The sequence below is a fragment of the Manacus candei genome, unplaced genomic scaffold, assembly GCF_025592945.1.
Source record: "Manacus candei isolate 608988 ecotype Guabito, Panama unplaced genomic scaffold, ASM2559294v1 h1tg000119l, whole genome shotgun sequence".
Taxonomy (NCBI): Eukaryota; Metazoa; Chordata; class Aves; order Passeriformes; family Pipridae; genus Manacus; species Manacus candei.
In genome coordinates, this window is record NW_026138167.1 from 4,483,695 (window position 1) to 4,509,984 (window position 26,290).

Consider the following 26,290-nt stretch of genomic DNA (forward strand, 5'->3'; position numbering starts at 1 on the left):
TATTGATTACACCAGCGGGCAGCAGGAACTGTCCTGGATGCAGGGGGGCTTCCCCGGGAGGGAAGCGGCACCCTTGGCTCTCCAGTGTTTGGAGCTGTCTCTTTCAAACAGCTGCTTATTTTATAATGTTCAGTATTGTTTTTTTAGCATGTGAAGCAACTGGCTCAGGGAAAGATGATAGACACCTGGACTGCCTTATCCCCCCCATCCCTCAAAGGTTCCCACCTTCAGCCTCTCTGGTTGGCAGAGATCTGCAGGGAGAGTGCTGAACAGGAGACTGCACCCAGCCTCCTGTCAGCACAGTTTTCCTTCCGTCAGGCAATTAAACCCGGAGGTGGGCATCTGGATGGAAGATTTGTGCATCCCTTAAGGCAGAGAAAGCTGCACTCAGTTTACTGCCCCCCAGCAGCCTTCCAAGGTCCTCCGGCCATGGGAAGGAGAGGAAATACAGCCAAATAGGGGCTGTGTGCACTGATGGAGGGAGGAGAACAAGAGGGAAACGACTGCAGCTCTCCACTGGCTCCAGATGATGCCTCATAGTTTCTCTTTTAAAAGCATGAGCTGGGCTGGTGAAATAAATATTTGCATTACAATTCCTGTTGGGAACCAAAGGTTGTGTTTGGAGAGAGGGTGTCAAACGGAAGTCGCCGGGGCCAGTGCAGTTTGATGCTGTGACTGTTCTGTTTGCTGGGTGTGATCCCGTTCCCAGCTGGAACAGGCAGCAGCTCCAGCGGAGGGGATCACGCCCCCCACACCCTCCCCGGCTGCTGAAATTTGGCCTGAGGCAGGAGAGCTGAGCCGGCAGCTCGACGTGGAGACGTGGTCTGGGTCTCTGGGGGACAGAATGAGCCTGGAGCCCTCATCCAGCCGGGGCTCAGCCCCTTCCCTTTGCCCTTCTTCCATTTTCTCCCAGTTAGGTGCACAGGCTCCGGCTGCGGGCACGCTGCCAGTGCAGTGCTCCTCGGCTGAACAAAATGTCCCCTTGTCCCAGGGCCCGGCTTTTTGGTGGGACTGCTGCTGCGCTCCCCGGGATCCCCCCGCTCCTTCCCGGAGGAGCTTCGGGACTCTCCATCCAGGCACTGACACCTGCGCCCAGCCGGGAAATGCAATTTACGGATTGCAGAGGAGGGAGTGGAAAAGAGGCGCCTGGAAATCCCAGACTGCTGCTCGTGGGGGAAGGCCGCGAGGCTGGAATACCGGCAGGGGAAAATGCTGTGCCGGGAATTTCATCCAGCACCAGCAGGAGAGGAGGATGCTGCCACCATTTTAGCGGCGGTGTTCCCGCCTGCCGCGGCCAGAACTGGGGCTGGGGGAGCCGGGGCGGAGCGGGGCGGGGGGGGGAGGCGATCGGGCCCCTCCAGCCCCATCCCGGCTGCTGCCCCCCGCTCGCCCCCCCGCCAGAGAGGCCTTCCTGTCCCCCGCCCGCCCTCCGGGGTCGGCCGAGCCGCGGGGAGGGGACGGAGAGGAGGGATCGGGGTGTGCGGGCGCTTCCTGCCGCCGCCCCCGCCGGGGCAGAGCGGAGCGGAGCGGGGCGGGAGCTCGGCCCGGCCCGGCCCAGCCGAGCGGCGCTCCCGGTCCGAGCCAAACTTCCCGGGGTGCTCAGACATACACGCATATATATATATATATATTATATATATATATAAAATATCATATATATATTATTATTTTATTTTAATTTTTTCGGCGCTTTCGGCGGGGCCCCCGGGGCGGAGCCGCCTTCGCCGCCGGGAGGGGCCGGTGCCCGCAGCGCCGGGGATGGGCTCCGCCGGGGCGCCCGCCGCTTAGACCGGCCCGGCTCGGCTCATCCCGGCCCGGCCCGGCCCGCTGCGCAGCATGGCCGCGGAGCTCAGCGCCGAGGAGGAGCAGGTAGGTCCCGCCGGGCTCCCCTTCCCCGGGCCGGGCTGGGCAGGAGCCCGAGCCCCGCACACATCTCCCCCAAACCCCCTCCCGCCGCTCCTTCCCCATCATTTTTTGGCTACCCCGGATGGCAGGGCTGTTTTTTCCCCAGCGGGGCGGTTCGCCCCATGGGAAGCCCCCCACCCCACCCACCCACGCAGCCCACAAACCCACGCAGCCCCCCACCTTACAGCCCCTCATCCACGCAACTCCCCACTGCCCCGCGCTCCAGAAGCCCTTGCGGGGGGCTGCGGTCCCACATCCCCAAAACAGCGCGTCCCTCCTGGCAGGCCTCCCTGCCGTGGGGATGGTGCGTGGGGATGGTGCGTGGGGATGTGTGTGCACGCGCTTCCCACGCCCCAGGCCTCCCGTGACGTCCCGGCTTCCTCCGCCGGCCTTGCGTCACCGCGGGAGGATGTTGCTGGGCTCGGGGAGCGGGGCCCGGGAGCCAGCGGGGGCACCTGGGATGGCCGGAGCAGTCCCTGGCTGTTCCCTCCTTTGTCCTCATCCCCAGGTTTGCCCACCCGGCTGAGCCGCGGCCGCTGGGCTTCCCTCTGGATGGGGATGCGGAGCCTGGCAGCGGGACTGGGCGTGCTGCTGGAGGCTGCCTCTGCCCCACGGCAGCGCTCGGGCTGTCACATCGGCCACCTTGGTGGCCTTGGGGGCTGCCGTGCGAAGGCGAAAAGGTCCGGTTTTCCTTCCAAAATGGTTGGTTTCCTCCTTTAAAAATCCTTCATTTCTACATGGAGGTTTAGGAGAGTTGGGACAGAGATCCCGAGTTCCCAAAACCCCCATGGAGGAGGCCCTCCTGCAGCCTGCGCTGGTGCTCGGGAAGTGCAGGCTTTTTCCTCCTGGGAGCAGTACTGCTATCTCCAGGGTGATAAAATCCCAAGGAATGGGGGGTGTTCTTGCCCTCACTCCCTGCAGGTGCCTGAGATTTGCTTTTCTTCTGTGTTGTGAAGGCGGCAAAGCTTCCAGCAATAGGTTTTAACAGAGCCTGCGGGGGCAGGGAGGGTTGGTTTGCAGCAGGAGCTGTAACTGGGCCTGTGTCCCAGCAGGGGGATCTGAGATGTTTGGTTCATGCAGGAATATTGGATGGAGAAGGTGAAGGTATGTTTGCAGTAGTGGCTCCAGGTTTGGGTCATCGTCCTGGCGTGGGGAAGGCTGCCTTCAGTGATGCCCTCGGTGGCTTGGAAGCCAAAATAGTGAAAGCTTCCCTCTTTTCGTGGGTGGTTTGGGCTGGGACATCCCCTTCCTGCCATCCCTCATCCTTTTCATGACTGTCAGGATTTCCTCTGCTCTCCCCTGTTACTGACAGCAAGGCAGGGGAAATTCACCCCACTCCTCTCCCTGCAAGTCTCGGGACATCTCTGCCTGCTCTCTGCAGTTCCCTCCCTAGCTTATCCCAGAGGAGCCAAACCGTTTTTCCTCGAGGTTTTCAGCCCAGCTGCAGTTTTCACGGATTTATCCCCCCATTCCCTGGGATGAAGAAGAAGAAGGGTAGGTTTGCTGGCTGGGGGAGGAGGGCTGGAAGAGCCCCCATGTCCCAGCAGCAGTGGCTTTGTCACCACCCTGCCGTGGCACAGCAGAGCGGGGACACGGATGACGGCAGCACTCCAAAGACCAGCATTGTTCCAAACGCCCCACCACAGACAATTTCACTCACAGTGCTGCCAGAACAGGGCTTCTTGCTGCAGGTCTGGGCCATGGGCTTTGTTTCGGTGTGTGGAGCAATCCCTGCTCCACCAGGATTGATACCTGCATAAATCCATGTGGGATCAGGGCTGGGAGTAGATAATGAGACCCAGTGGAGTGCACGAAGGGGGCAGAGCTATGGTTGATAGCTCCTGGCTCCCTGCTGTTGAATGTCAGCACTGGTAAGTTTGGAATTTGGTTTTGTTCCCAGGGAAAGCTGAAATTCATGGCTGAGCTGCCCTGCAAAGCCAGCGCTTGTTCTTGTGCATCTTCCCCCTTGCAAAAAGCCTGGCACCCCTCATGATGGATGCTGGAAGCGGGACTGTGTGAAGTCTGATGGGTTAGATGTGGAGGAAGGAGACCTGAACCACATGTTGCATCCTCTCCTCACTGCCACCGTGCCCCTTGGCCCCTCTTCCCATCGTCTGGGGCCTCCCTTTCCATCATCCTGGGGTATCATTACCATCCCAGGCTGCAGTGTTGGCTCTGGTCTCCATCCAAGGGCAGTGGGAGCGTACCTGGCACTCACCTCCATCCCTGGGCCATCCTGCACATGCTGGGGAAGGAGCATCTCCACTGTTATTTTGCACTTGCATCCCCAGCCCTAGATTCTGGGGATGCCTTGGAGGAGCGGAGGTACAGCCAGGATATACTGGATAGGATATATCTGTGGATAGGATATATTCCTATATACATACATGTGGATGTGTGCTGTGTTAAGGCTGAAGATGGTTCCTGTATTGCCCCATTTATTTTCCCCTGTGCTCTCCCAGGGTGCTCCTGGCTGTGAAGTGTTGGGGGAGAGACCCCTTGGATGAGCTGGGCTCCTTCAGCTCATCCCACGAGAAGGGCTCACTGCCCCTGCTGAGCCTCGTGCCACCGATAAACCCCAGCCCTTCGCTTCCTCCTGTCGGAAGTCATTAACACCAACAACCTTTTCTGGCTCAATAGCTCCCAGTAGCTCTGAATAGCTCCCAGTAACTTCGTGCTGCAGCCTGACATCCAACACCACCGTCTGCCTGTGCTCCCTGCTCCTGGAGCCAGCCTTCGGCACCCCCTGTTCCCCCTCCTCCTCCTCCTCCTCCTTGGATGACATTGCCATCCTCCACTCTAGAGAGGATAGAAGCTCCTCCATTTTGGGGTGTGCCCCCGATGAGGATGAGGCATTTTGGGAACTCCCTCCATCCTGCCTGTATCCTTTGAGCAGGATGTGGTGGAAGGCTGGGCTGTGCTTCCCCATCTCCCCTGGGACTCCTGTGTGGGACAGGGGATAAATATGCAGCAGAAAGCAAAGCTGCATCCTGGGACCCTCCTGGTCTTCCATGGCCATGTGAAACTGGTGTTATTGGGTGAGCTGGTCCGTGTCCTGTAACAGGTCAAAGTGTCAGCCGTCCATGCTCTTTACCTGTGCTCCCACAGCCAGGTTTGCTGCTCCAAGGAGGAGCTGCAGCCCCAGGAGCTGCCAGCTGCTGCCAGCGGATGGTACCTGCTGTGCTGTTTTTGCTGTGTCTGAACAGGAATTTGATGCCTGTAAAATGCTCCTCTTGCTCCCCCTTTCCCTTCCATGAGTGTCCCCCAGCCCCAAGGCCATTTTTCCTACCACTGTCTCCCTTTCACACGCTGTTTTTTCCCCCGTCTCCATCCCCACTGCCCTTACCCCTTTTGTTGTGGAGCTCTCCTCTTCACCCTGAGGAGCTGCTGGGCTTGCTGAGGACTGTAGCTCCCACCATGGCCAGGGATGCTCCTCGGGCTCTCCTCTTCCTCCCACCCTGTCTCACTGCATGCCCCTGGTCTCTTTCACAGGCAACCAAGCAGTTCCTGGAGGAGATCAACAAGTGGACAGGCCAGTATAATGTGTCCCCGCTCTCCTGGAATGTGGCTGTCAAGTTCCTCATGGCCCGCAAGTTCGACGTCCTGCGGGCCATCGAGCTCTTCCACTCCTACCGGGTAAGTGAGTGGGACCGGGACTTCCCTGGGCAAGGGATTCCTGCTCTGAGGGAGATCCCTGCTCCGGAGGACTACCCTCCCCCCGCTCTTTTTTCTTTTTCCCACTCCCATATAAGTTTTATCCAGCTGGAAAATCCTTTTTCAGCCAAGGCGAGTCACCATGGAGATCTCACTGATCTCAGTCCCCTCCCCTCTGCTGAGAGCAGCTCACAAGGTGCCCTCCCGACCCGTGTATTCTGCCCATAGGGCATCTCCCTGTATATTAAGATCCATATATGTCCTTCCCAGCCTGGTTTTGCAAAGCTGCTCCTCCCCATGCTGGAGTGCGTGCTGGAAAATGGGCTCATGGAGCAGAGGTGTCCTCGGAGGGCTGGGTGCCCCATGGGGCCGTGGTGGTGGGTGGACAGCTGGGGTGCTGGGGTGCCCGTGCCCCCCGTCATGCCAGCTCCCTGCCCGCAGGAGACACGGCTGAAGGAGGGAATTGTGAAGCTGAAGCCACACGAGGAGCCGCTGCGCTCGGAGCTGCTCAGCGGGAAGTTCACCATTCTGGTAGGTGGGGTGTACCCCCCCCAAGTTATCCCAGCTGGGTGGCTCATCCTTGCTCCTCTCCGTGTGGCTGCTGCAGAAGCCTGACCCTGTTTCCTCGGCAGAGCGTGCGGGACCCCTCGGGAGCCTCTATCGCCCTGTTCACAGCCAAGCTGCACCACCCCAGCAAGAGTGTGCAGCACGTGGTGCTCCAGGCACTCTTCTACCTGCTAGACCAAGCCGTGGAGAGGTGAGCCTGCCTCTGCCAAGGTACCCTGTCTCACACTGGTGGGTCCCTGGGGAGCCCCTTCCCTCCCAGGGTGGTCACTGCTCCCCATGGCTTGGAATTCCCTGGTTTGAACTCCAGCCGCTCTTCCCCATGGAGGTGTTCAGCCAGGGAACAAAATCCCCTGTGCCCTGAACCAGGCTCTTCTGCAGCCTCGCCCTGTCTATGCCCTGGGTTCAGTTTAGAAAAGCCCCAGATTCCTGCAGGCTTTGGCTGGGGAGGAGGCAGCCCTGCTGTCAGCCAGGCGTAATGTGAGTCCTGCCAAAAATATAAAGCCGGGACATTCCCCCCCTATCCCCCCTCCCCAGCCCCCTGGTGGGCTCTTTCTGTTTTTGACCTTACCCATTATGGGAGATAACACTGAGACAGGCTTAAGGTATGAGCCAGGCTTAAATGAAGGTTGTAGGAAGAGGTGTGGTGGAGCAGCTGGAAGTGAGGTTTGGGTCTGTGAGTCCTTCTGGAAGCACAGAAAGGGATTTTTAGGGGTCAGTGTGGGGCAGAGGTGCTGCTGCAGGAGTCATGTTGTGGAGCTGATGTTGCTCTTTCCTCTCTCTCAGCTTTGAGACGCAAAGGAATGGGCTGGTGTTCATCTACGACATGGCAGGGTCACAGTACACCAACTTTGAGCTGGACCTCAGCAAGAAGATCCTCAACCTGCTTAAGGTGATGTCCGGGGTGACCCCGTGTCCAGGCACAGTGCATGGGCCACTCTTGCTCACTGAGAACCCGAAGACATGTGGTTTTGGCATCAGTTTTCACCCCAGACCATGCTGACCACGTCTTGGCCGAGGAGCACAGGCTCCAGCCCCGCAGGACCTCAGGAAGGCGCTGGGAGCCTGCCAGGCTGGACCCAGCTGAGGCTGAGGCTGTGTGTCCCGCGGGCAGAAGAGATCAGCTGTCCCCGGGCCAGATTCCTCTCACAGCTGCTGGCAGCGCTTTTGGGAAAACAGATGCAAATTATTTTTTAATCATGCTGGCATTTGGTGCCTTCTCTGGAAAAAAACAGTAACAGTAAATGCTGGCCAGGGTGTGTTCTCTGCACAATCCCAGTTCCTGGTCTTCACCTCTCCCCTGCGGAGACAAGCCCTCTGCCTACCTAATTCCAAGGAAGTAATTTGTTTCCAATTGCTCACAGAAACAAGCACAACCGTGAGCGTTGTGCAAGGAATGCTTTGGATGTGGCGTTGCCACCACAGGGTCCCTCTGGTGATTGTCACCTCTGCTGGGACATGTCCCCTGCCAGCAGAGTGGATCTGACCCGCTCCTCCTGCCTGCAGGGTGCCTTCCCAGCTCGGCTCAAGAAGGTTTTCATCGTGGGAGCGCCCATGTGGTTCCGCGTGCCCTACTCCATCATCAGCCTGCTGCTGAAGGAGAAGCTGCGGGAGCGGGTGAGTGGGGACCCTCCTGGCACAGGACCCTTGGCAGGGAGGGCTGAGGCTGCTTTCCCTTTGGGACAGGATGGTGGAAGCAGCTCGTGCCACTCAGCCCCATCTGCTGGAAGCTGCTGAGCACCAGACCTTTGGCATCCCTGTCCCGAACCCCAGTGAATCCCCTCCAGCTTTCTTGGAGTGACCCCTGCCTTTCCTCTTCCTCACACAGGTGCAGATGGTGAAGATGTCGGAGCTGAAGGAACACCTGCCACGGGAATGCCTCCCGGAGTACCTTGGGGGGTCCCTCAAACTGGACCCTCTGAGCTGGAACTGCCGGTTCCTGCCCCAGCAGAATGGGCACCCCGACCCCCTGGACGAGCTCATCCTGGTGCCGCTGGCGGCCCCCAAAGATAACGGCTCTGTCCACGTCCCCGGGCCCAAGTCCATGACCCTCCAGGAGCTACTGGATCATGTCAGTCACAAGCAGAAACAGGGCATCTACGAAGAGTATGAAGATATTCGGCGCAGGAGCCCAGCCGGCACCTTTGTCTGCTCTTTGTGAGTTGGGGGAAAGTCATCAGGAACCCCTCTCGCCCCAAAAAGCTGAGTGCCCCCCACACACACACTTCTGCTGCTGGATGGTGGTCCATCGGCCTCTTTAGGGTGTGGTACTTTGGGTTAGCAACAGAGAACCCCGGCCTAGGGATGGTGTGAGCCCACTTTGTACGTCCTGCAGCCCCCCAGGGTAGGAGGGAGCCGCAGGGAACAGCAGGGACCAGGACCTGGCCGGGACTCCACCTCCTGAGGCTTTGACCAGGTGATGGCAGCAGAGCCTAGGCTACAGGCTCCAGAGGTTTGTGCAGAGGGAGGGCATGCTGCCTTTGCCTTCACTGCCTGGAAAACATCGCTGCTTCCCTCTCCCCTCCCTCCCAGGGCACCCTACAACCAGGAGAAGAACCGGTATGGGGACGTGCCCTGCCTGGACCAAACCCGTGTCAAGCTGGCAAAGCCATACAGTCGCCCGGAGGTGAGGCAGCCTGGGATGGAAACTCACAGTCCTGCAGGGAGCTGACACAGCTGTCCTGGACACAGGGTTCTGGAAGCCTTATCTCATCCACGCTTTTCTCCCTGCAGCTGACTGACTACATCAACGCAAGCTTCATGGATGGCTACAAGCAGAGGAACGCTTACATTGGCACTCAGGGTATGGCCCGAGCCTCTGAGGGGTTATTCTGCTCCTGATGCAGCTGTGGGCTTCACCTTCCTGCCCAGTGGCAGCCACCAGCCGTGGTGGGGGACATCCCAGGAGAAGGACCCTACAGTGCCCAGCAGGTCCCCCTTCTCTCTGGGTATATTTATTTCCCTCCCAGTCTCCAACCAGGAGGGAGTGGAGCTTCTCCTGGGAGAGAGCGAGCGGATCCATCCTCCTCCATCCATGATGGCAGCCCCCTCCCTTCTTCCCCTATCCCAGCCCTGGATTTGCCCCATCTTCCCAGGGATGAGCAGAGACGGGGGATCAGTGCTGAGCCGTAGGGATTTGGTGCTGGGGGGGCAATCAGTGGCAGCTCCAGGCATGGCAGGTGGAGCCAAACCTGGGTCAGTCCCAACAGGAAGGGACTGTGGTTCCCTGTGGGGATGATGGGGGGCTGGTGGAGCAGCTGGGCAAAGGGGTTTGCCCAAATCCATTAGGTTTTGGGCTGAAGTGTGGATTGTCCCTGCAGGGCCTCTGGAAAACACCTATGGTGACTTCTGGCGCATGGTGTGGGAGCAGAACGTCCTGGTGATAGTGATGACAACCCGGTGAGTGCTCATGGAGGGACACAGACCTCTTTTTCTGTGCAAAATGAGCATTTTTGGTGCGGGATGAGCAGTGCTGGGCTCCGTGCAGTGATGCTGCAGCCGTGGTGCCAGCCAGAGCTCCACAGCAGGGGGGCATCGCATCCAGAACAGACCGTTTGGTCCCTGCGGGATTCCCGAAGGACCAAGGCTGAGTGGCATGGGACATATCCCAAGCAGAGCAAGAAGGACATGACCAGCTTGTCCTTGTCCTGCTCTCAGGCTAGAGGAGGGAGGCAGGAGGAAGTGTGGCCAGTACTGGCCCCTGGAGAAGGATTTCCAGGTGTGCTTCGGGGCCCTGACCATCACCAACCTGGGCGTGGAGAACCTCAGCCATTACAAGAAAACCATTCTGGAGATCCACAGCTCGGAGGTGCGTGGCCACAGCTGCCTGGTGGGGGACAGCACGGGGGCATGGTGGGTCTGAGGAGGGGAGAGGGTCTAATTCCCCTGCTTTCCCCAGACCAGGGAGCGGCGGCTGGTGTCCCACTTCCAGTACCTGAGCTGGCCAGATTACGGCGTTCCTTCCTCCGCCGCCACGCTCATTGACTTTTTGGGGGCTGTGAAGCAGCAGCAGAGGGTGGCTGTCAGCACCCTGGGACCTCGCTTCAAGGGTCACCCGAGGGGACCACCAGTCGTGGTCCACTGCAGCGCCGGCATCGGCAGGACAGGTAACGGGTGCAGCGGAGGTCTTGGGGGTGGTGAGATGACAAGTCCAGCTTCCCTGGGACATTTCCATCCCAGGGATCCACGGTGTGTTTGCAAACTGGTTGACCTGGGATGCACGTCCTCAGGACTTAGCACAGCCATCAGACCTGGGAGAATTCTCCAGATGCCCGTGCGAGATCGGTGTGGGGCTGAGAACCACCACTCCGGTTCTCACAAGGGGCAGCGACGGCGCAGTTTGGCGGCTGATGCCGTCCCGTTGTTGTCCCCAGGTACCTTTTGTGCACTGGACATCTGCCTGTCGCAGCTGCAGGACGTGGGTACTCTGAACATCTACCAGACGGTGCTACGCATGCGGACCCAGCGCGCCTTCAGCATCCAGACCCCCGAGCAGTATTACTTCTGCTACACTGCCATCCTCGAGCACGCCCAGCGTGAGGGCCTGCTGCTCGCCAACCACAGCCGGGCTGCCCAGGAGAAGAGCTCGCCAGGGCACTGAGATCCCCTGCCTCCCTGCAGACGCCCCCTTCCCATCCTCCGGGGGCTGCCTGAGCTGCCTTGGTGTCTGCCAGGACTCAGCTGAGCTGTTGGGGCGGCGGTGCCAGAGCACCTCAGCTGTTAGCACTGCTGTGGAACTGTGCCTTATTCAACCCAAACAGTAGCTGCCACTCGCCGGCACGGGAAGGGGCTCTTGCTCCTCCCTGTTGTGTTTTGGTTGGGTTTGGTTGCGTGTGGAGGTGGTTTGTCTTCTCTTCAAGTTGTTTGTTTTTTTTTTTCATTTTGTTATTTTGTTGTTGTTGGGACCACCTAAGCTGTACCTAGAGAGGGGCTTTGCAAAGTCCTAGAAAATGTATTCCCACTCCCGGGGCTGGGGGAGAGGTGTGTGCTTTGGTCTCACCTGCCACTCCCTCTGTGTGTCTGTATGTATGTGTGTATATAATATACCCCTGCAATGCTCCCCCGGCTATTATATAGATACATATATACAAGCTCCCCTTTAGCAGCTCCCGAGGATTCTCACTGTCCTGCCACCTCACTGCTGTGATCCCTGGAGCGGTGAGTTTGGTCCTGGCTCTGTCTTATCTTCCCCCTTCCCCTTTTTTCCCCTCATGGGCAGCACTGGGACATGGTACCCACTCTCATGCCTGTCCCACTGGAGGCACAAGGATGCTTGGTGGTGTCCCCCCCATTTCCTTGTCTCATCTTCCCTGTGGAGACAGCAGCTCTGCTCCCAGGAGGATCTGGAGGATTTGGGTTGTTGGAGGGGTGTGAAGCTCACTGGCATTCCCTGCCCCTTGGGGCACCGCCACAGGAGTCACTTGGTACGAGGTGATGGGGACACAGGGACCAACTGGCTCACCAGGTTGCCTGGCTTTCCCAAGCAGCCACTGGGAACCTGCAGGCCCAGCCCTGCACTGAGTCACAGGCCGGGAAAGTGCTGAGCAAGAATAAACCCCAAACCCTGGAGAGGCAATGAGCCTTAGCCCCGGCCCCCACCACCACCTGGGCCTCCCCAGCTTTATACTGTAATAAGATCTTTGAATGTGTATATTCTTATTTTTTTATAATCTTGGCGGGGGGGGGGTGGGTAGTTTTCATTTTGTAGTTCTTCTTTGGGTTTTTTTGGTTGTTTTTGTTTTGTTTTTTTTTTTAATTTAACATTAACTTGATCCAAGCCAGAACCAGAAGTATTTGTAAATGTTCCTATTTTGCTCCTGTTCAGAGAAACCTTTTTGTTGTTGTTCCTTTTTTGGGGGTTGTTTTGTTTTTTATTTGTATTGATATATAAATATACTACCAGTGACCAGTACTCTTTGCTGTAATGGGGGCATTGGGCAGGAAAGGAGAAGGAAGAAGTTTAGGGCTTTGCACAGGCTGTGATCCCCAAAAACAAGCTGGCCACATCCCTGGGGACACAGTGTCTTTGAGGGGCATGAAGCTTTGTTTGGGGCTGCTCCTGGCCTGGGTGAGGCTGAGACAGAGATAACCAGGCTGCAGGCAGCTTTCCTGCCTGGGCAGGATAGTGGCAGGAGGGAAAGCAGCACGATGGGCTGTGCCTGGTAGCTGGAGCCACCCTGCTCCAAGCTCCTGCCTCTTTTCCCAGGGCCTTGCCAAGCCCCAGAGCATCAATCTCCTGTCTGGCCACCGCATATGCCTGCTGCTGCCTTTGGCTGCAGGATTTGGGGGTGAGGGCATCGCCCCTGTGCTGCTGGACCTGCTCTGAGCAGGCATGTAGGGCACAAAAATTAGGGAGAATTCCCGGGCTGCCAGCCAGATCTAGCACCTTCAGGTGCAAGTGGTGCCAGTTCCAGAGCAGCAACTACAGCCTGAGGCTTTGGGATGAGGGAAGCAAAAAGGCAGCTAGTGCAAATGAAGCCCTAGAGTCAGTGAGAGAGCTTGTGCCCCAGAACAGGGCAGCTGGCAAGTGTGAAGAGCAGCACCTGTGTTTGCTCAGCTGGAGTCTGTCTGGGACTGGCAGAGAAAGCAGCTTTCCCTGTGCTCTGGGCATAGACTGGCTTGGCTGTGCCAAACTGGGGCCAGACGCAAGGGCTGGAAGGCTGGAAAAGAACCACAGGCAGCAGGGAATCCATCTGGAATCCCTGCCATGTCCCAGTGCCCAGGGGTGCATGGGAGGTGGGTGTTCTAAGCATCCCTAGAGCTGTGCACATCCTGCCTGTGAGCAGTTCTGTTTTAGGTGCAGTGTCCTATCCTTCCAGGTACCATTTCCCATCCACCTGTGTTCCCAGAGCAGCATCAGCCCAGGCAGTGTGACCTGCAGAGCAGCTCCTCCTGCTCAGGCTGCCCTCACTTTCCTTTCGGGCACCCCTTGCAGGTTGGCTCCTCCTCTGAAGGAAGGATCACTGGGCCCTCCCTCCTTACTGCCAAACTTCTTCACCCAGCTGGGTTTTCTTCTTGACACACATGGAGAAAGGGAGTATTTGCAGCTGCTTGTCAGACACGTGCTGTCAGCAGCAGCTCTCTGTGGCTCAGCGGGGCTCTTGGCAAAGTGTTGGCTGCAGATCTGAAAGCTGCAGGTCATGCCAAGTGTCCCTGTGGCCCCGCAAATGTGCCCAGTCTCCCACAGGCTGCGAAATCCAAACCAAGCCCGCGCTGTGCACGTGGTAAAGGTGGTTGTGCCTTTCAGCTCAATTCCACAGTAGGCACAGAGAACCAAAACTTTTCCAAGGAGACCTGTGACCTGGATGTCTGATAGGATTGCTAGACAGAGGAGAGGAGAGGGATGGAAATCACCGCCACCGGCTCTAAATGGGAACGGCTTGGATATGCCGCTGCCACAGACCTTGGCAGCTACCTCCCTTCAAGGAGAGATGGAGATCCCATCTGTGCCAGAGGCGGAGGAAAGGGTTGTAAGCCTTTTCCATGGAAGAACAACCCACAGACTCACCCCCTGTTCCTGACTATTCCCAGGGCTGTGTTTCTTGTCAAAACGAGCATTTTCAGTCCTCTTGCACAACACGAGGTTTTGTTCCATCCATTCCTTCTCCCTGTGCCAGCAGATCCTGCTCAGCACAGAAATGTGGATTTCTCTGGAAATGGTCACTTCATGCAGACAGCCATAAATTACTGGAAATAAAAGCTTTGTGTTGTTTGAAGAGCAGTGGGAAAAATGGGCTGCTGAGCACAGGCAGACTGATGCCTGCAGCATCTCCCCTTCCTGGTGTGCCCCAGGGATGGGGATCAGCCACCACGGGCAAAACTCGCAGCATGGACAATTCCAAGAATGTGAAATCCGAAGTGCTGCTCAAGTGTGGAAATGGGGATTTAAAGCCATTGCAGGGAAATCCCAAAGCAGCGCTGCCAATCCCTGTGCCCACCTGTTTCATTTGGCTTTCTTAGCTGCATGCACACCTCCTCGCTAATTATGATTGCTTAAGTGCTTGTAATTTTGAGTCCTGGGAGTTTGGGAAGCGTTTAACTCCGGAGCACTTAATTTCCCGGCCCTTCTCCTTCTTTGCCTCTGGTTTCCAAGGCTCAGGCTCGATCTCCAGCGGCACAACATCCCGTGAAGGTTCAAACCCCGCTGACCAGAGCCCTTCCAGCAGCTAAACCGAGCTGCAGCTCCCGGACACATAGGAGAGACTTTCCTCTGCTGTGCCTGCTTGTCCTGGCAGCACCTGGCTGCCTGCTCCCTGACCAGGCTGAGAAAGGGAAAAAGAGCTGGAAAGAAAAAAAAAAACCCGAGAGATTTAAACCTCGTTCGATGCCTGAAATACATATTTTAACAGAAGCATTGAGCGTGTGTGTTCGTATTTCACCCATCCTGAGCACGCTCTGGACGCCCAGATGAGCACTAAGGGGCGGTGAGGCCTGGATCCTCCACCCTCGGCGTGGTGAACCCGGCAACTCCCTCGACAACTTTCTAAAAGGAGAAAAACACGATAATTAAACACATTAACCCCCCACCTCCACCTCGCGTCTTAGCGGAGGGGACCGCTCACCGCCCCCGCGGTGATCCGCTCCCTCACACCGCCCCCCCGCCCCCGCCGTGGGCGGTGCGGCCGTGACGATCGGCACGGCGGGGCCAATCCGCTCCGGGGGGAGTTCCCCCTCCATTCAGGGCTGCTCGCCTGCGCGCTGAGGGTATGTAACAGCTGCTTTCCCCACACACACTTTCCCAGTTTCCCCCTCTCCCCCTTCACGGGAATCGCTTCCCGCGGGGCGGGGGGGCCGGGAAGCCGAGGGACGAGGGGCGGGAAGTGCGCGCGCGCTCCGGATCCCGCCGGCGGGAAGCGCGCGACGTATGGCGGGGGGGGGGGGATCGAGTCACTGAGTGTGTGTGTGGGGGGGGAGAGCGGCTGCCGCGCTGGCCACGCCCCCTCCCCGCCACCCCATTGGCTGCGAAGGCGGATGGTAACGCCCCCCGCGGCGCCGCGCGCGCGCGCCGCCCACGCCCCCCCCCCAGTGCGTGCGTGCGTGCGTGTGAGTGTGTGTATGTGTGTGTGTGTGAGTGAGTCTGTGCGCCGTGTCCCCCCCGCACGTGTAACCGACCCGCCCCACGTGGGGCGCCGCCATCCCGGAAGTGAAGGGGTCGGGGACAAAAGGCGGGCGCCGCGACGCCCTCCCCCTCCCCGCCCGGGCCCCGTCGCCAGCTTCCCTCTCCCGCCGCCCAACGGCTCGGCGGCGGGGCCGGAGGGAGGAGAGGGGGCGCCGCTCGCGCGGGCCGCGTCCGCGATGTAAACATTCCACAAAAGGGCTCCCCAGAGAGGGGGGCGTGGCCTTGCCCGTGGGAGGCGGGGCCAATCCCGCCGCGTGGGCGGGCTCCCCGCTGTGACGGCGGAGCTGCCCCGCTCGCCTATTAGCCGGCGCTTTCGGCCCGCAGCCAATCGGACGGCGGAGGGGGCGGGACGGGGGCGGGGCGCGCTGCTTATACGGACATTTTTCTTCGGCGGTCGTTCCCCCCCCCCTCCGCCCTCCCTTCCTCTCCACATCCCCTTCCTGGGGGCCGCGGCCAATAGGGGAGGTCTTGGTGGGCGGGGCCAGCGCGCCCATTGGCCGAGAGGGTGACGGGCGCTCGTCTCGCCCAACGGGCGCTCGGGGCTCCCCCCCTGCGCGAGGAGGGGCGGGATTTCCCGGGGAACAGAGAAGCGGGCAGCGCTCCGCCGCGGCGGCCGACAGACGGTTACTCCATCTTACCCCCCCCCGCCGAGCCCCCCGCCCCGCCGGGGCACCGGCGCCGACCCCGCCCGCCCCCCCCCTCCGGGAGGAGGGGCGCGGGGACCTCCCCCCTCACCGCACCGGGGACAGCCCGCCCCCGCCGCCCGCCCCAGAGGGGCCCGCCGCCCCCGGACCCTGAGGGAGACTCGGCCGCTGCCAGGGCCCGCTTCGAGGTAAGGGAGAGCGGGACGGCGGGGAGGGGTGGCCGCCGGGCCCGGGGCCGGCCCCCTCCGGCGATCCATAGGGGGCGGGGCCCGTTGCCGGTGCGGCGGCGGAGCGTGGTCGGGGGGGGGCCGGTCGGTGCCCGCGGCGCGGCTCCCCGGGGAGCCCCGGCCCGCGCGGGCGGCCGCGCGTCCTCCCGCCCCGCCCCGCCCCGCCGGGGTGTCCCGGCCCCGGCATGGCGGGAGCGGCGGGCGGAGCGTGCGGCGGCCGCTGGGCGCGCTGCGAGCCGGGCGCCGCCTCCTCCCCCCGCCCCTCCGCCCGCCCTCCGCCCGGTGCCGCTCCCGGGCTGCGGCGGGACCGCCCCCGGCAGCGCTCGCCCGCATTGCACGGCCCCGGTACCGGCCGCACCGCGCGCCGGAGCCGCCGGCGGCGCTCCCGCTCGCCTGGGGGGGCGTTCCGAGGGCGGGCGCGGGGCTCCCTGGGCTCCGGTGCTCAGCCAACTTCCTGGCGGAGTTGCCATGAAAGGGCTTTGCCGGACAATAACTCCCCGCGGGGGTCCCGCGCCGCCGCCGCCGCCCGCCCCGCACCGGCTTCGGGATCACCCCCGTCGCTTTTCGCAGTTTTTCAGCTCCGTACTGCAGCGATTCCCAAGAACCTGTTGGAGTGACGTGTGGATACGCGGAAACCCGAGAGCTCCTCGTGCACCCGTTAATTTTCCAGAGATTTTAATAGCGAGCTGTATCTCTCTGCACATCCTCTCCATTCTGTGCCTTGAACTTGCCAGACACTTGCTCTTGGTATTTTATCTCCCTTTTAATTCTTATTGTAGATGTACAAAAAACTTCAGGGGTTTTTTTTTGATAGCAGGAGGCTGGTGAAGTTCAGGCAGCTTTAAAAGTATGAGCGTGCTTGGTGTCTGCTTAACTGAATCCTGGTTTTTATGCCTTTTCCTGGCCTGGGTACAGAATGAGTTTTAATAGTTGTTATTTGTACAACTATACATGTGTGTTCAGTGCACGGGTGGCAAGGTTACATCCCAAAAGAAATCAGTTTATTTGCACCGCTGAAATAGGGCAAAATAACTTGTTTCAGCGCTATTTTAAACTAATTATCAATGGCATCTTGAGCTGTGCCTGGATTTTCAATCTCCCACGCTGTCCAGAGGAATCTAAACCTGGGCTGTGTGCTAAAGCCTAGCTTAAGGCTGACCTAACACCTCATGTTTTTCTTCTAACTTGATGCTTTCAGTTGTGCTAAAAGGTGTAGGGTCAGTAAACAAGTGAGAAATGCCCAGCTTAATTCAGTACAAATCTATCTGCACTGCAATCTTCCTAACTTGCAATTATTTAAGAAAATACAGTTTCAGAGAGGTATACATTATTCTATAGGATTAACAGTACAGTATTTTCAATTAGAACGGCATTTTATTTTAATATAGTAATTTTAAAGCACCTGTAAAAATTCCTTCATCACATAAAAGTATCTTGGCAGCCTGGTGTCAGTCTGTGCTGGACAGAAAAACACTTTTAAGGGTCTCTTTTCCCTGACCAGGTGAAGTTAGCAGTTTTTCACACTGGTGCGCTCTTTGCAAAAGGAAACTCTGCTTTCTCACCCCAGCGTATCTCGTCCTCATCCCTCCCACCTTCTGCTGAAGACACGTGGTCTCAGCATTAATTTGTTAGACTTGCTTCAATGTGATCTTTCACCGAAGCAAAATGGCTCTAATTTGCCCAAGTTTGGGGAAACTCTGGATGATTTAGGCTGCTTTTGTGAGCAGTGTGGGGAAGGGGATGCTTTCCCCCTGGCCTGAGCTGGGATTGCCGTGGGAGCCCTCTGCACAAGGCTCCTGGCACACGTGGGTCTTGGAGCTGGAAGCATCGTGTTGGAATTGGCAGGCGGATCATTTACGTTTCCAGGATTTATGAATCGTTTTCTGTCCAGATTGCTGTTCTGGTCTTCTCCAGCATTGGAAAACTTTTGTGGCTGTTAAAGCTGGAGCAGGAAGAGCCCCATAATAGTTGTCACTTCAGCCCGTGGTGTGCTTTTGGGGATGTGTTGCTCTTTTCCAACCCCATGGGATCTTGTCTCTTTTTATTTGGATGAATGAAACTGTTCTGTTCATTTTCTCTGTGCATGGGGAAGATGCAGTCAGGGAACAGGGCAAAACAATGCTCTGAGATCTGTAGATCTCAGTTTGGATCGTGTTTGTGCACTGAGGTTTGACACCCAGGCCATTTTTTGGCAAAGCACGGATCAGTGCCTTACCAACTTGTTACTCGTCTGGACAGAGGCAAGTGGGGTTTATTTGTGTCCCACCTGCCTTGTGGTGAGCACTGGCACAGCTGTCACCGTGTCACCTTGCAGAACATTCTCCTAACTCCTCCAAAAGCTTCACGTAGTGCTTTTCCAGCACTTTCTTCCTGGGGATGCTTCTCATTTCATTTTGGAATGACACTCTGGTCGTGGTCTCCATAGTGTGGCCAAGGGGTTATCCCCGTGGTACAGGCAGGGGATATGGGCTGTGTGGCACCGTGCAGAAAAGTACAGGAGCGATTGCTGAACAAGCTGGGTCATGTCGTGGAAGTCGTGTGGCTGGGTTAGCGCCGCCGGAACCTGAGCTGGCTGCTTTCCAGCAGGCACTGTGATGTGCTCCCATATAATCCTGCCGGTGACATGTCCTGCAAGATATCCGTGGCTGTTCCGGGCTCAGAGGTGAGACTTACACTTGCTGTTCCTGGCTTTTGAGTCCTTTCTCCTTCAAAAGGAAAGAACTTTTAAAAAGCCCTCACGTGTTAAACACATCCTCTGCAGCTCTGTGGTTTCCGTGCCCTTTTTCAGAGGGGTCCTTGCTCCACAGGGACCAAAATCCTCTCCAGTACTCTTTTACAACTTGTTGGTGAAGATGGTGTTCATCCAACAGGTGTGTTGGAGTTCCAACAGGTGCTGAGGCAGCACACCTTCCTGTTTTGCTTTCTCCCTAGTCTCTATTTGCCTTTCGTTTTACTTTACTAGCTGATCTGTAATGCCAGAAGACCTTGCTTCAGGGAAAACCCGAAATAGAAGTAATGGAGATTTTGGGGATATTATGTGGTAAAAAGCTGTGGAGCGGAGCTGCCACCAGAGAGGCAGTTTTGTGAGGGAAGAGGGGAGTACCTGGGCTCTCGTGCCTCTGATGCTGCCATGGAGCAGTGAGCGGGCAGTGGGAGAGCCCTGCAGTGCTCCACCAGCTGAATCCAGCATTGTCCCCGCTTTGTTCCTTCTCTTTCTGTGTCAGTACTGCCACTCCTCTCCTTTCCTCAGTACCAGAGGGAAAGGGATGTGCTCCACTTGCCTTTTGGTCCCACTGGTTTATGTGAGGCAGATGGATGGGGAAACCCTCTGATGAAGTTGGCAGTGTAGAGTTGCGTAATTCTGGAGATGTTAATGAGACCCAACGTACATTTTCTCAATTTTTTCCTTACTTTACCAGCCGAGGATCCTATGTGTGTCTGCCTAATGCATCTTACCTGTAGCATGGAGCTGGTGAGCTGGGAGGTGGCACAGGTGGGAAGATCTAGGAGTGTTCCTATGCAGCATCCTTTTCCTGTGAAGGGGAACAGTAAAAACCTCAGAAAAGAAAAAAAAAACTATAGCTTTCATTCTCCCCTAGGCAGAATGTAGTGTGCTGTAAGTGGAGTTAAAAGGGAGTTTGGGTAGAAATGATGCTGGAGGAAGGGGATGCAGTTCTTTACTTTGTCTCCTACATGCCTCCTGTTAATGCTTCTAATGAAGGAAAGTCCCTGAATTTTGTGGCTTACTTTCAGTCCTTGCTGTAATCTGGGGGCTTTTTTCTTTTTTCCACCCCCAAATTAAGATCACAGATGGTGCAGTGTGAATTGGGGGCTCTCTAAATCTTCACGTCAAAGTCCATAAGGGGATGCCAGTGGTGTGTGCAGCATTTCTGAGATGACAACATAAGCCAAGTACTTGTAATCTGGAGGGAAAATGCCTGATACAAGTCTCTCCTGTAGCTAGGATTTGCCATCGTTTAGGAAGCTGAGAGAAATCAGTTGTCACAGCAAGTGGAAGTGGGCGGAACTGCCCCTTTGAGCATCAGGCTTTGGCTAAATCAGTTCAAAATTACATGTCTAGTCTTGGGTTTCATCTCCACCTTCCTTCCTCAGCAGGCTGGTGGACTGTAGGAGGGGTAGGACTTGCTGCACAGCAGATCTCTCCAGCTTTTGAGCAGAGGAGATCAGTGGGAGATGCCAGGTCAAAATCAGCTGGACTTCAGTGAGGAAATGAATGCACTTTGGGAACATTCAGCATTATAATTCCGTCTGCAGGGTGCAGATGAATCACTGCTCTGGTGCTGGTTTGCTTTCCCCTCTCTGTAGAGTTTGGGTGGTCGTGGATGCAGAGTTGTCATCACTAGTCTTTGTCTAGGTACAGCAAAGCTTCAAGATCATCTCTGCTCTCATTAATAAAGCCTGTCAGTTAGCAATCTTCAGTAAGTACTGGTTTGCTGTGAGCCAGTGGATGCAGACTCTTGGTAGGAGTTTAGCATGGTGTTATCTGGGAGGATTGACTAGTGCTATTGGCAATTACCTGTAATATTTACTCTATATTGACTGTAATACAAAACTTCACCACTGAAGTTGGTCCAATGCTTAGACAGAAGCAGAGTCCAAGCTCAGTTGGCGAAGGTGAGTGGAATTCAGTGGGAAGACAAACCTACATGTGCTATAATTTTCACTTAACAGAAGTTTTAATATCGACCATACAGTAATCTGGGTTTTTGGAAGATTCTACACTTGGTCTGCAAGAATCAGGAGCTTCAAAAACTGATGTTCATGCTGCTGCTGTGTGTGTGGTGATGGATCCTTGGTGCTAGCATGATTCCCACAGCCTCACAGGCTGAGAATTTTGATGGCTTCATGGGGAAAAGTCTCTTCAGGTAGCCTAGGTGGCATTTTAATCCTCAGGAGAGCACGTGAGTCTTCCAGCCATCTTCTACCCTCAAACAGCCTGTGCTTTAGAGGTTGGTTAGTCCATCTGAAGGAAGACATGTGTGGTGTTGCTTTGGAAAGTGAGACCCAAGGGTGGGACACTGAACAGCCACCACACCACATACACACCACATGTATCTATACATGTATCTTGAAAGTGTAAGGGGTGACCCAGCCTGGGAGATCAAAAGCAAGTGTAAGGACTGGCTGAGGGGACAGTGTTTAGGCAGAAGGGTGTCCACAGTTGGTGAGTGGGTTATAAATAGCTGCCACCAAAGCTTTACCCAGACTTTACTCATGCAGTCAGCCATTGTCATGCAAAATCTTGGCCAGCTCTGCTGGTGGGAGGCTGGTATGTGTCCAGATTTGCTCAGTTTAGTCCCAGCCTTATTAGCATAAAACTGTGTTTTTGCAAAGCTAAATGTGGGCTGTGCCTGAGGGGAGTAGCTCCACGTTAACCTGCCTGGCTCTTCATTTGTCAGCAGTGACCAGTAGAAAAGACAACCAATGCAGGTACCATTAGCAAAGTGTGCTTCTGGAGTGTGCTGCTTTGCTTGCTGAGTGTATGCTGGAGGTCAGGCCTACCTGGGGTTTTTAACTTGTAAATAAGATGCAGTTAGTGAGCTTTCCCCCTTACTTGGGGCAAGGAGTCCCCTGCCTCTGCCTGCAACCTGCCAAGTAATTTTGAGGACTCTTGAGTCCTCAAGACTTGAGGAGTAACTTCAAAAAGAAATTAAGTCATCATCTTTCTTGTCCTACTCCATCCAAGTGAAAGGAGGGACTAGTAGAGAGGGTTTAGATTGGATGCTGGGAAGAAATTCTTTCCTGTGAGGGTGGGGAGGCCCTGGCACAGGTTGCCCACCGTGGCTGCTTCCTCCCTGGAAGTGTTCAAGGCCAGGTTGGACGGAGCTTGAAGCAACTTGGGACAGTGGAAGGTGTCCCTTCCCCTGGCAGGGGGTTAGAACAAGATGGTCTTTAAGGTCCTTTCCAATCCAGATTTTTCCATGATCGATTTTTTAATGCACAGAGGGGGAAACCCTTCCATGAAGGCGTGTGTTCTCAAGCCCAGCTTATCCATTCTGCACCTCTGTCCTGCTGATTCCTGTTTCCATATTTGACATGCACTGAGACATTAGTAAATTATTTTTGGTGACAGATTTAGACTGTGAAGAGCTGTCCTGACTTGGTTGATGTGGTTTGGCTTAGTTGGCTGTTGTACCATTAATCTGGGGGGGAATCTCGTTCCCTGTTGTTTATCCATGTGTTTGCCTTAGCAGTGAATGTGTTTAACTGCACCAAACTGAAAAGGCCTTGGTTTGGGAAGGTCCTGAAGCAGAAGACGGGGGTGGATTTCACTCTGTTTTCTGTCCCTCAAACACCCTAATAGGCTGCCTGTGCTTTGATGAACAGGATGGCAATAACTGTTAATGGACAGAAAACAGCACTGGAATTTGCTTGCAGGAAAGAGTAGATGTGTAGTTAAGTCCAACAGAGCCAAGAATTCGTGGGTCCTTTTGGAGCAGGACAGTGGCAGAATGACCTGTCAGATTTGGGGTGAAATGAAGTTGCATAAAACCAGCTCGGAGTAGGGCAGGAACATGAAGAAAAATACTGGGGAGTAGGTGAGAGAGCTGCTGATCTGTGCTTATTGGCACCCCTGGCAGGCATGCAGGAATCCAGCCACTGTGCCTGCTAGCGCTGCTCCCTTTTACACGCCTTGGCTTGGTGCTGCTGAGTGTGGCCAGGGTGCTGGCAGGACCACAGGTGTGTGGCATGTGGTATCCAAAATACTCCTGGGGTAGTGGACCTGTGACTTTCCCTGAAGTTGCCTGTGTGTATTAAATGCAGAACTCTTTGGGGCTTTGCAAGTGACTTCAGAATCTGAGTGCACACCCTACTTTTTGCCTCCTTCCTCCCACGTTTGAAAGCATCTCTCACAGCTGTCTGTCATTCTATCTGGACTGTCCAGGAGGGGTTTTTTTCTGTTTTCAGTATAAAATGTGTGTAGGTAACACATCCTTCCCCAGTCTGTTGTGTTCAAACACTGCATTCATGAGGTCTGCGTTGCTCGAGGTCTGCGTGTGTTTAAGATGCCCCATGTGAGCAATATCCTTTAAGTGAGACTGAAGAAACCGTTAACTTTGAAAATATGACAGTAAGGCTCTACTTTTCGTGATAAGACACGATTTTTTTTTTATTTTTTTTTTTTGCTGAAAGCTGAATCTTTAATTCCACTTTCCCATCTCAAGATACCGGTACCTGAACGGACAGAAACTCGCCCTGCCCGCTCGCGGCGATCTCAGCACCCGGAAGGGAGCGAGGGGTCGATCCCTTCTGTGCTAACTGCTCTGTTTGTAACAGGTTTCTGTAGTGCTTGCCGAGCATGAGTGCAGAATGAAGCGGCGATTGGACGAGCAGGAGTCACCTGTGTATGCGTCGCAGCAGAGACGTATCACCAGCAGCACCGAAGCTTTCCCACACCAGCACCGCGTGCTCGCCCCGGCCCCGCCGGTCTATGAGGCGGTTTCGGAGACCATGCAGTCTGCCACGGGGATCCAGTACTCGGTAACTCCCAGCTACCAGGTGCGTGTGCTCATCCCTCAGCCACAGAATTCTGTATTTGAGACAAAGTTTTATTTTAGTAAACCAGGGTTTCCTTAAAAAAACCAAATTGGGCGATGTGCTCATCACACGTCTCGTTTTCAGCACTTCGGCTTCATTCACAAAAAAAGTTGGCTTTCTTGAACGTGTTTCTTCCAATGATTCTCTCACACCCTGTCTGAATCCCAGAGGCAGGTTTGTGGAGGGCTTTTCCTCCATTTTTCTTTTTTTTTTCAGCATTTTTCTTTTTTGTTCTTGAAACAGACATACAGTATCTTGGGGGATCTTAAGCTTAACAGACTAGATCAGCATGTAGATTGAAGACTTTCAAGGAAATTGAAATTTTTCAGAAAACATTACCCCAGAGTCATTAGGTGGCACTCTTCCCTCTCTTGCTGTCTTTGCAAGGAGCTGGCAGCTGGGAACAGGGAAAAAATTGTCCTCGTAGAGTGCACTGGAGATAGCTCTCACTGAAAGAGCAGGGAAAGGCTGTTTGTGTGATATTTGTCTTTGCCATGTGTCTGGCGTGTTGCATCTTCCACACTCGTGTTGCTGGTGGGCTGCTCTCCCTGTCTGGTGCCTGATTTTACACACAGCTTCATTCCTGCTTCTGTAGAAGGGATGTTCACACTGGTAGTAGCAGCCACGGAGCTAAGGAGCTACAGGCAGACCCTTACAGGGGCTGGAACAGGGTGTGTTGATGCTGGTAATGCTTCCTAAAAAGAACTTGAATGGATCAGCAAGCGAGTCTTTTCTTGTTCATGAGGATAAAATAAAGTATATCCCATCTAAAAGAGGCTTGAATGGAAAACTGGGTTTGTGAAAATGATTTTCCAGATTGAAACTTTCCTGGTTTTAGGTTTGAAGGAGACCCAAAAGCGCATGCCTTCTGTTCCTTTCCCTGTTTTTCTAGGGGAAATACCAAGCTGAGTTTTCCCTTGAGCCTGCTGATGCCAGAGAGCCAGAATTTGACTTTCAGTTCCCCAACTGAATGTCAAGAGTGTAGAAGCTCATAAAGATTCATTAACTCAGATTAGTACTTGTGATGGGAAAGGAGAGAACCTTGACTCTTGTCAGATTAAAAATCACATTTTATTCTCCTTTTGCTGGCCTTTATGTCACTGGACAGCCAGTGAGTGTGCAGGCTGGGGACAACCTGTGTTTGGAACCTTTTTGCAGGAAGGGCTCTCCTGTATTTGGAGTGTAGGATGAGAGTTGTCTTGATTTGTTTTTAGGTGTCTCTGGGTCTTCACTGAAGAAAATAATAGCTATGTTTCAAGCAAGGTCATTAGCAGTCATGGCTAAAGCACAAACTGACTGTCTTCTACTTCCTTAAAATTGTATTTCTGCATCTGGGAGGCCTGACCCTGCTCTCTTGCCACAAAGCTGTAGCCATACCTGCCATCCTCTTTGTCTTGCCAGGTGTCAGCCGTGCCACAGAGCTCGAGCAGCCACGGGCCGGCCATCGCCACCGTCCACAGTGGCCACCACCACCCCGCGCCAGTGCAGCCCCACGGCAGCCAGGTGGTGCAGAGCCACACACACCCCACGCCCCCAGCCGTGCCCGTGCAGGGCCAGCAGCAGTTCCAGAGGCTCAAGGTAAGGCCAAGCAGTGCTGCCTGAAGTAAGACAACCTCTCCCTAAATCATTGGGCAGCCAGGGACCTTTTTCTATCCATTTTACCTCCCTGCTGCTCACCTTCTAAAAGCTTTCTTGGCTAGGAGTAGATTCTCCTCGTCTTTGGAAGTCTGTTGAATGCAGAAATGGACTTCTCTTTCTGCTGAAACCTTGTTGTTGCAAATACCATATTAAAAATAATTGGACTTGCTAAAAAAGATTTGGGGCAGGAAGGAAAAGGAAAAAAAGTATTGCTCAGAGTATTTGTATGAATGGGTTAAATTGCCAAAACATTTGGTGCTTTTCTGAACACATGGCATATGTGGGTGGTTGTGTGGGAGTAATTTGGGAGTAAGGAAGGCTCTATTCTCAGATTACATGCTGTAAAATCCTTAAACAAGAAGAAAAGTCCACCAAAAATAACCCTTGTAAGTAGCCACATTTGGAGAAGGCACATACATATCAATTGATGCCCGTTTCTTAGTCTCTTCCAAATATTGTTGTGAGTCTTTTCTGGTTTTGGTGGAACCCTTTTGCTGAATGTGGGACACTTCATTTCTACAGAGCTCTCAAAACAGTTTCTAAAAGAGTAGTTCTTTCTCCCAGTGAAATCCATGGAAAATCCTTTGGTAATGCAAGGTTGGGGCTATACATGAGTCTTTATTCCTTTGCTGTTGTTTCATTTCAGACATTTCAGAGAGGTCCTGTGTGCAGCTGCCGAGCATGTGGGCTGGCTGGGGCACAGAGACCCAGAGCTCTCGCATTAGGATGTGACTGTTCTTTCAGTACCTCTGAAAATTTGGTGTTGGTACACGAACAGTTCATAAACTTCTTGCTGTTTGAGGTGTAAAACCATTTACCGCCCACAGTTGCCATTTTCGAAACCTTTCTATGTCGAAATGAAATGTCTGGCTTTTTGAGAGAAGTGCAAGCGTGTACCTGGCAGGCATCTACTACACTGAATATCTCATTTCCACTTTCAGCTTATTCTTAGACTTCCATAATAATTTCCACATATGAAT

General features: G+C 55.1%; 2 protein-coding genes across 3 annotated transcripts in view; both read left to right on the forward strand.

Moving 5' to 3' along the window:
• The first annotated feature begins 780 nt into the window (after positions 1 to 780).
• On the forward strand, positions 781 to 12,026 carry PTPN9 (protein tyrosine phosphatase non-receptor type 9). Its single transcript, XM_051770331.1, has 13 exons — positions 781 to 1,869; positions 5,398 to 5,541; positions 6,001 to 6,090; positions 6,192 to 6,316; positions 6,910 to 7,015; positions 7,630 to 7,740; positions 7,952 to 8,280; positions 8,656 to 8,749; positions 8,857 to 8,926; positions 9,444 to 9,522; positions 9,781 to 9,931; positions 10,022 to 10,229; positions 10,497 to 12,026. Exons 1-13 carry the CDS (start codon positions 1,837 to 1,839, stop codon positions 10,721 to 10,723), a joined length of 1,767 nt encoding a protein of 588 aa, XP_051626291.1. The 5' UTR covers positions 781 to 1,836; the 3' UTR covers positions 10,724 to 12,026.
• A 2,741-nt stretch (positions 12,027 to 14,767) lies between these two features.
• Positions 14,768 to 26,290, forward strand: part of SIN3A (SIN3 transcription regulator family member A) — a 31,977-nt gene continuing 20,454 nt past the window's right edge. The window contains exons 1-3 of one of the 2 annotated variants that reach the window (XM_051770281.1): positions 14,768 to 14,826; positions 23,412 to 23,633; positions 25,074 to 25,250. In XM_051770281.1, the coding sequence (XP_051626241.1) occupies positions 23,445 to 23,633; positions 25,074 to 25,250 (366 nt within the window). In that variant the 5' untranslated portion in view covers positions 14,768 to 14,826; positions 23,412 to 23,444. Of the gene's footprint in view, positions 14,827 to 15,723; positions 16,074 to 23,411; positions 23,634 to 25,073; positions 25,251 to 26,290 lie in introns of those variants that run through there. The other variant, XM_051770279.1, reaches the window with a different exon arrangement.

Excerpts from the sequence above, each read along its gene's own strand:
- PTPN9 (XM_051770331.1), top strand. The coding sequence starts at position 1,837 with ATGGCCGCGGAGCTCAGCGCCGAGGAGGAGCAG. Across the intron at positions 5,542-6,000 it reads AGCTCTTCCACTCCTACCGG|GAGACACGGCTGAAGGAGGG; the intron begins GTAAGTGAGTGG and ends CCCTGCCCGCAG. Across the intron at positions 9,932-10,021 it reads TGGAGATCCACAGCTCGGAG|ACCAGGGAGCGGCGGCTGGT; the intron begins GTGCGTGGCCAC and ends TGCTTTCCCCAG.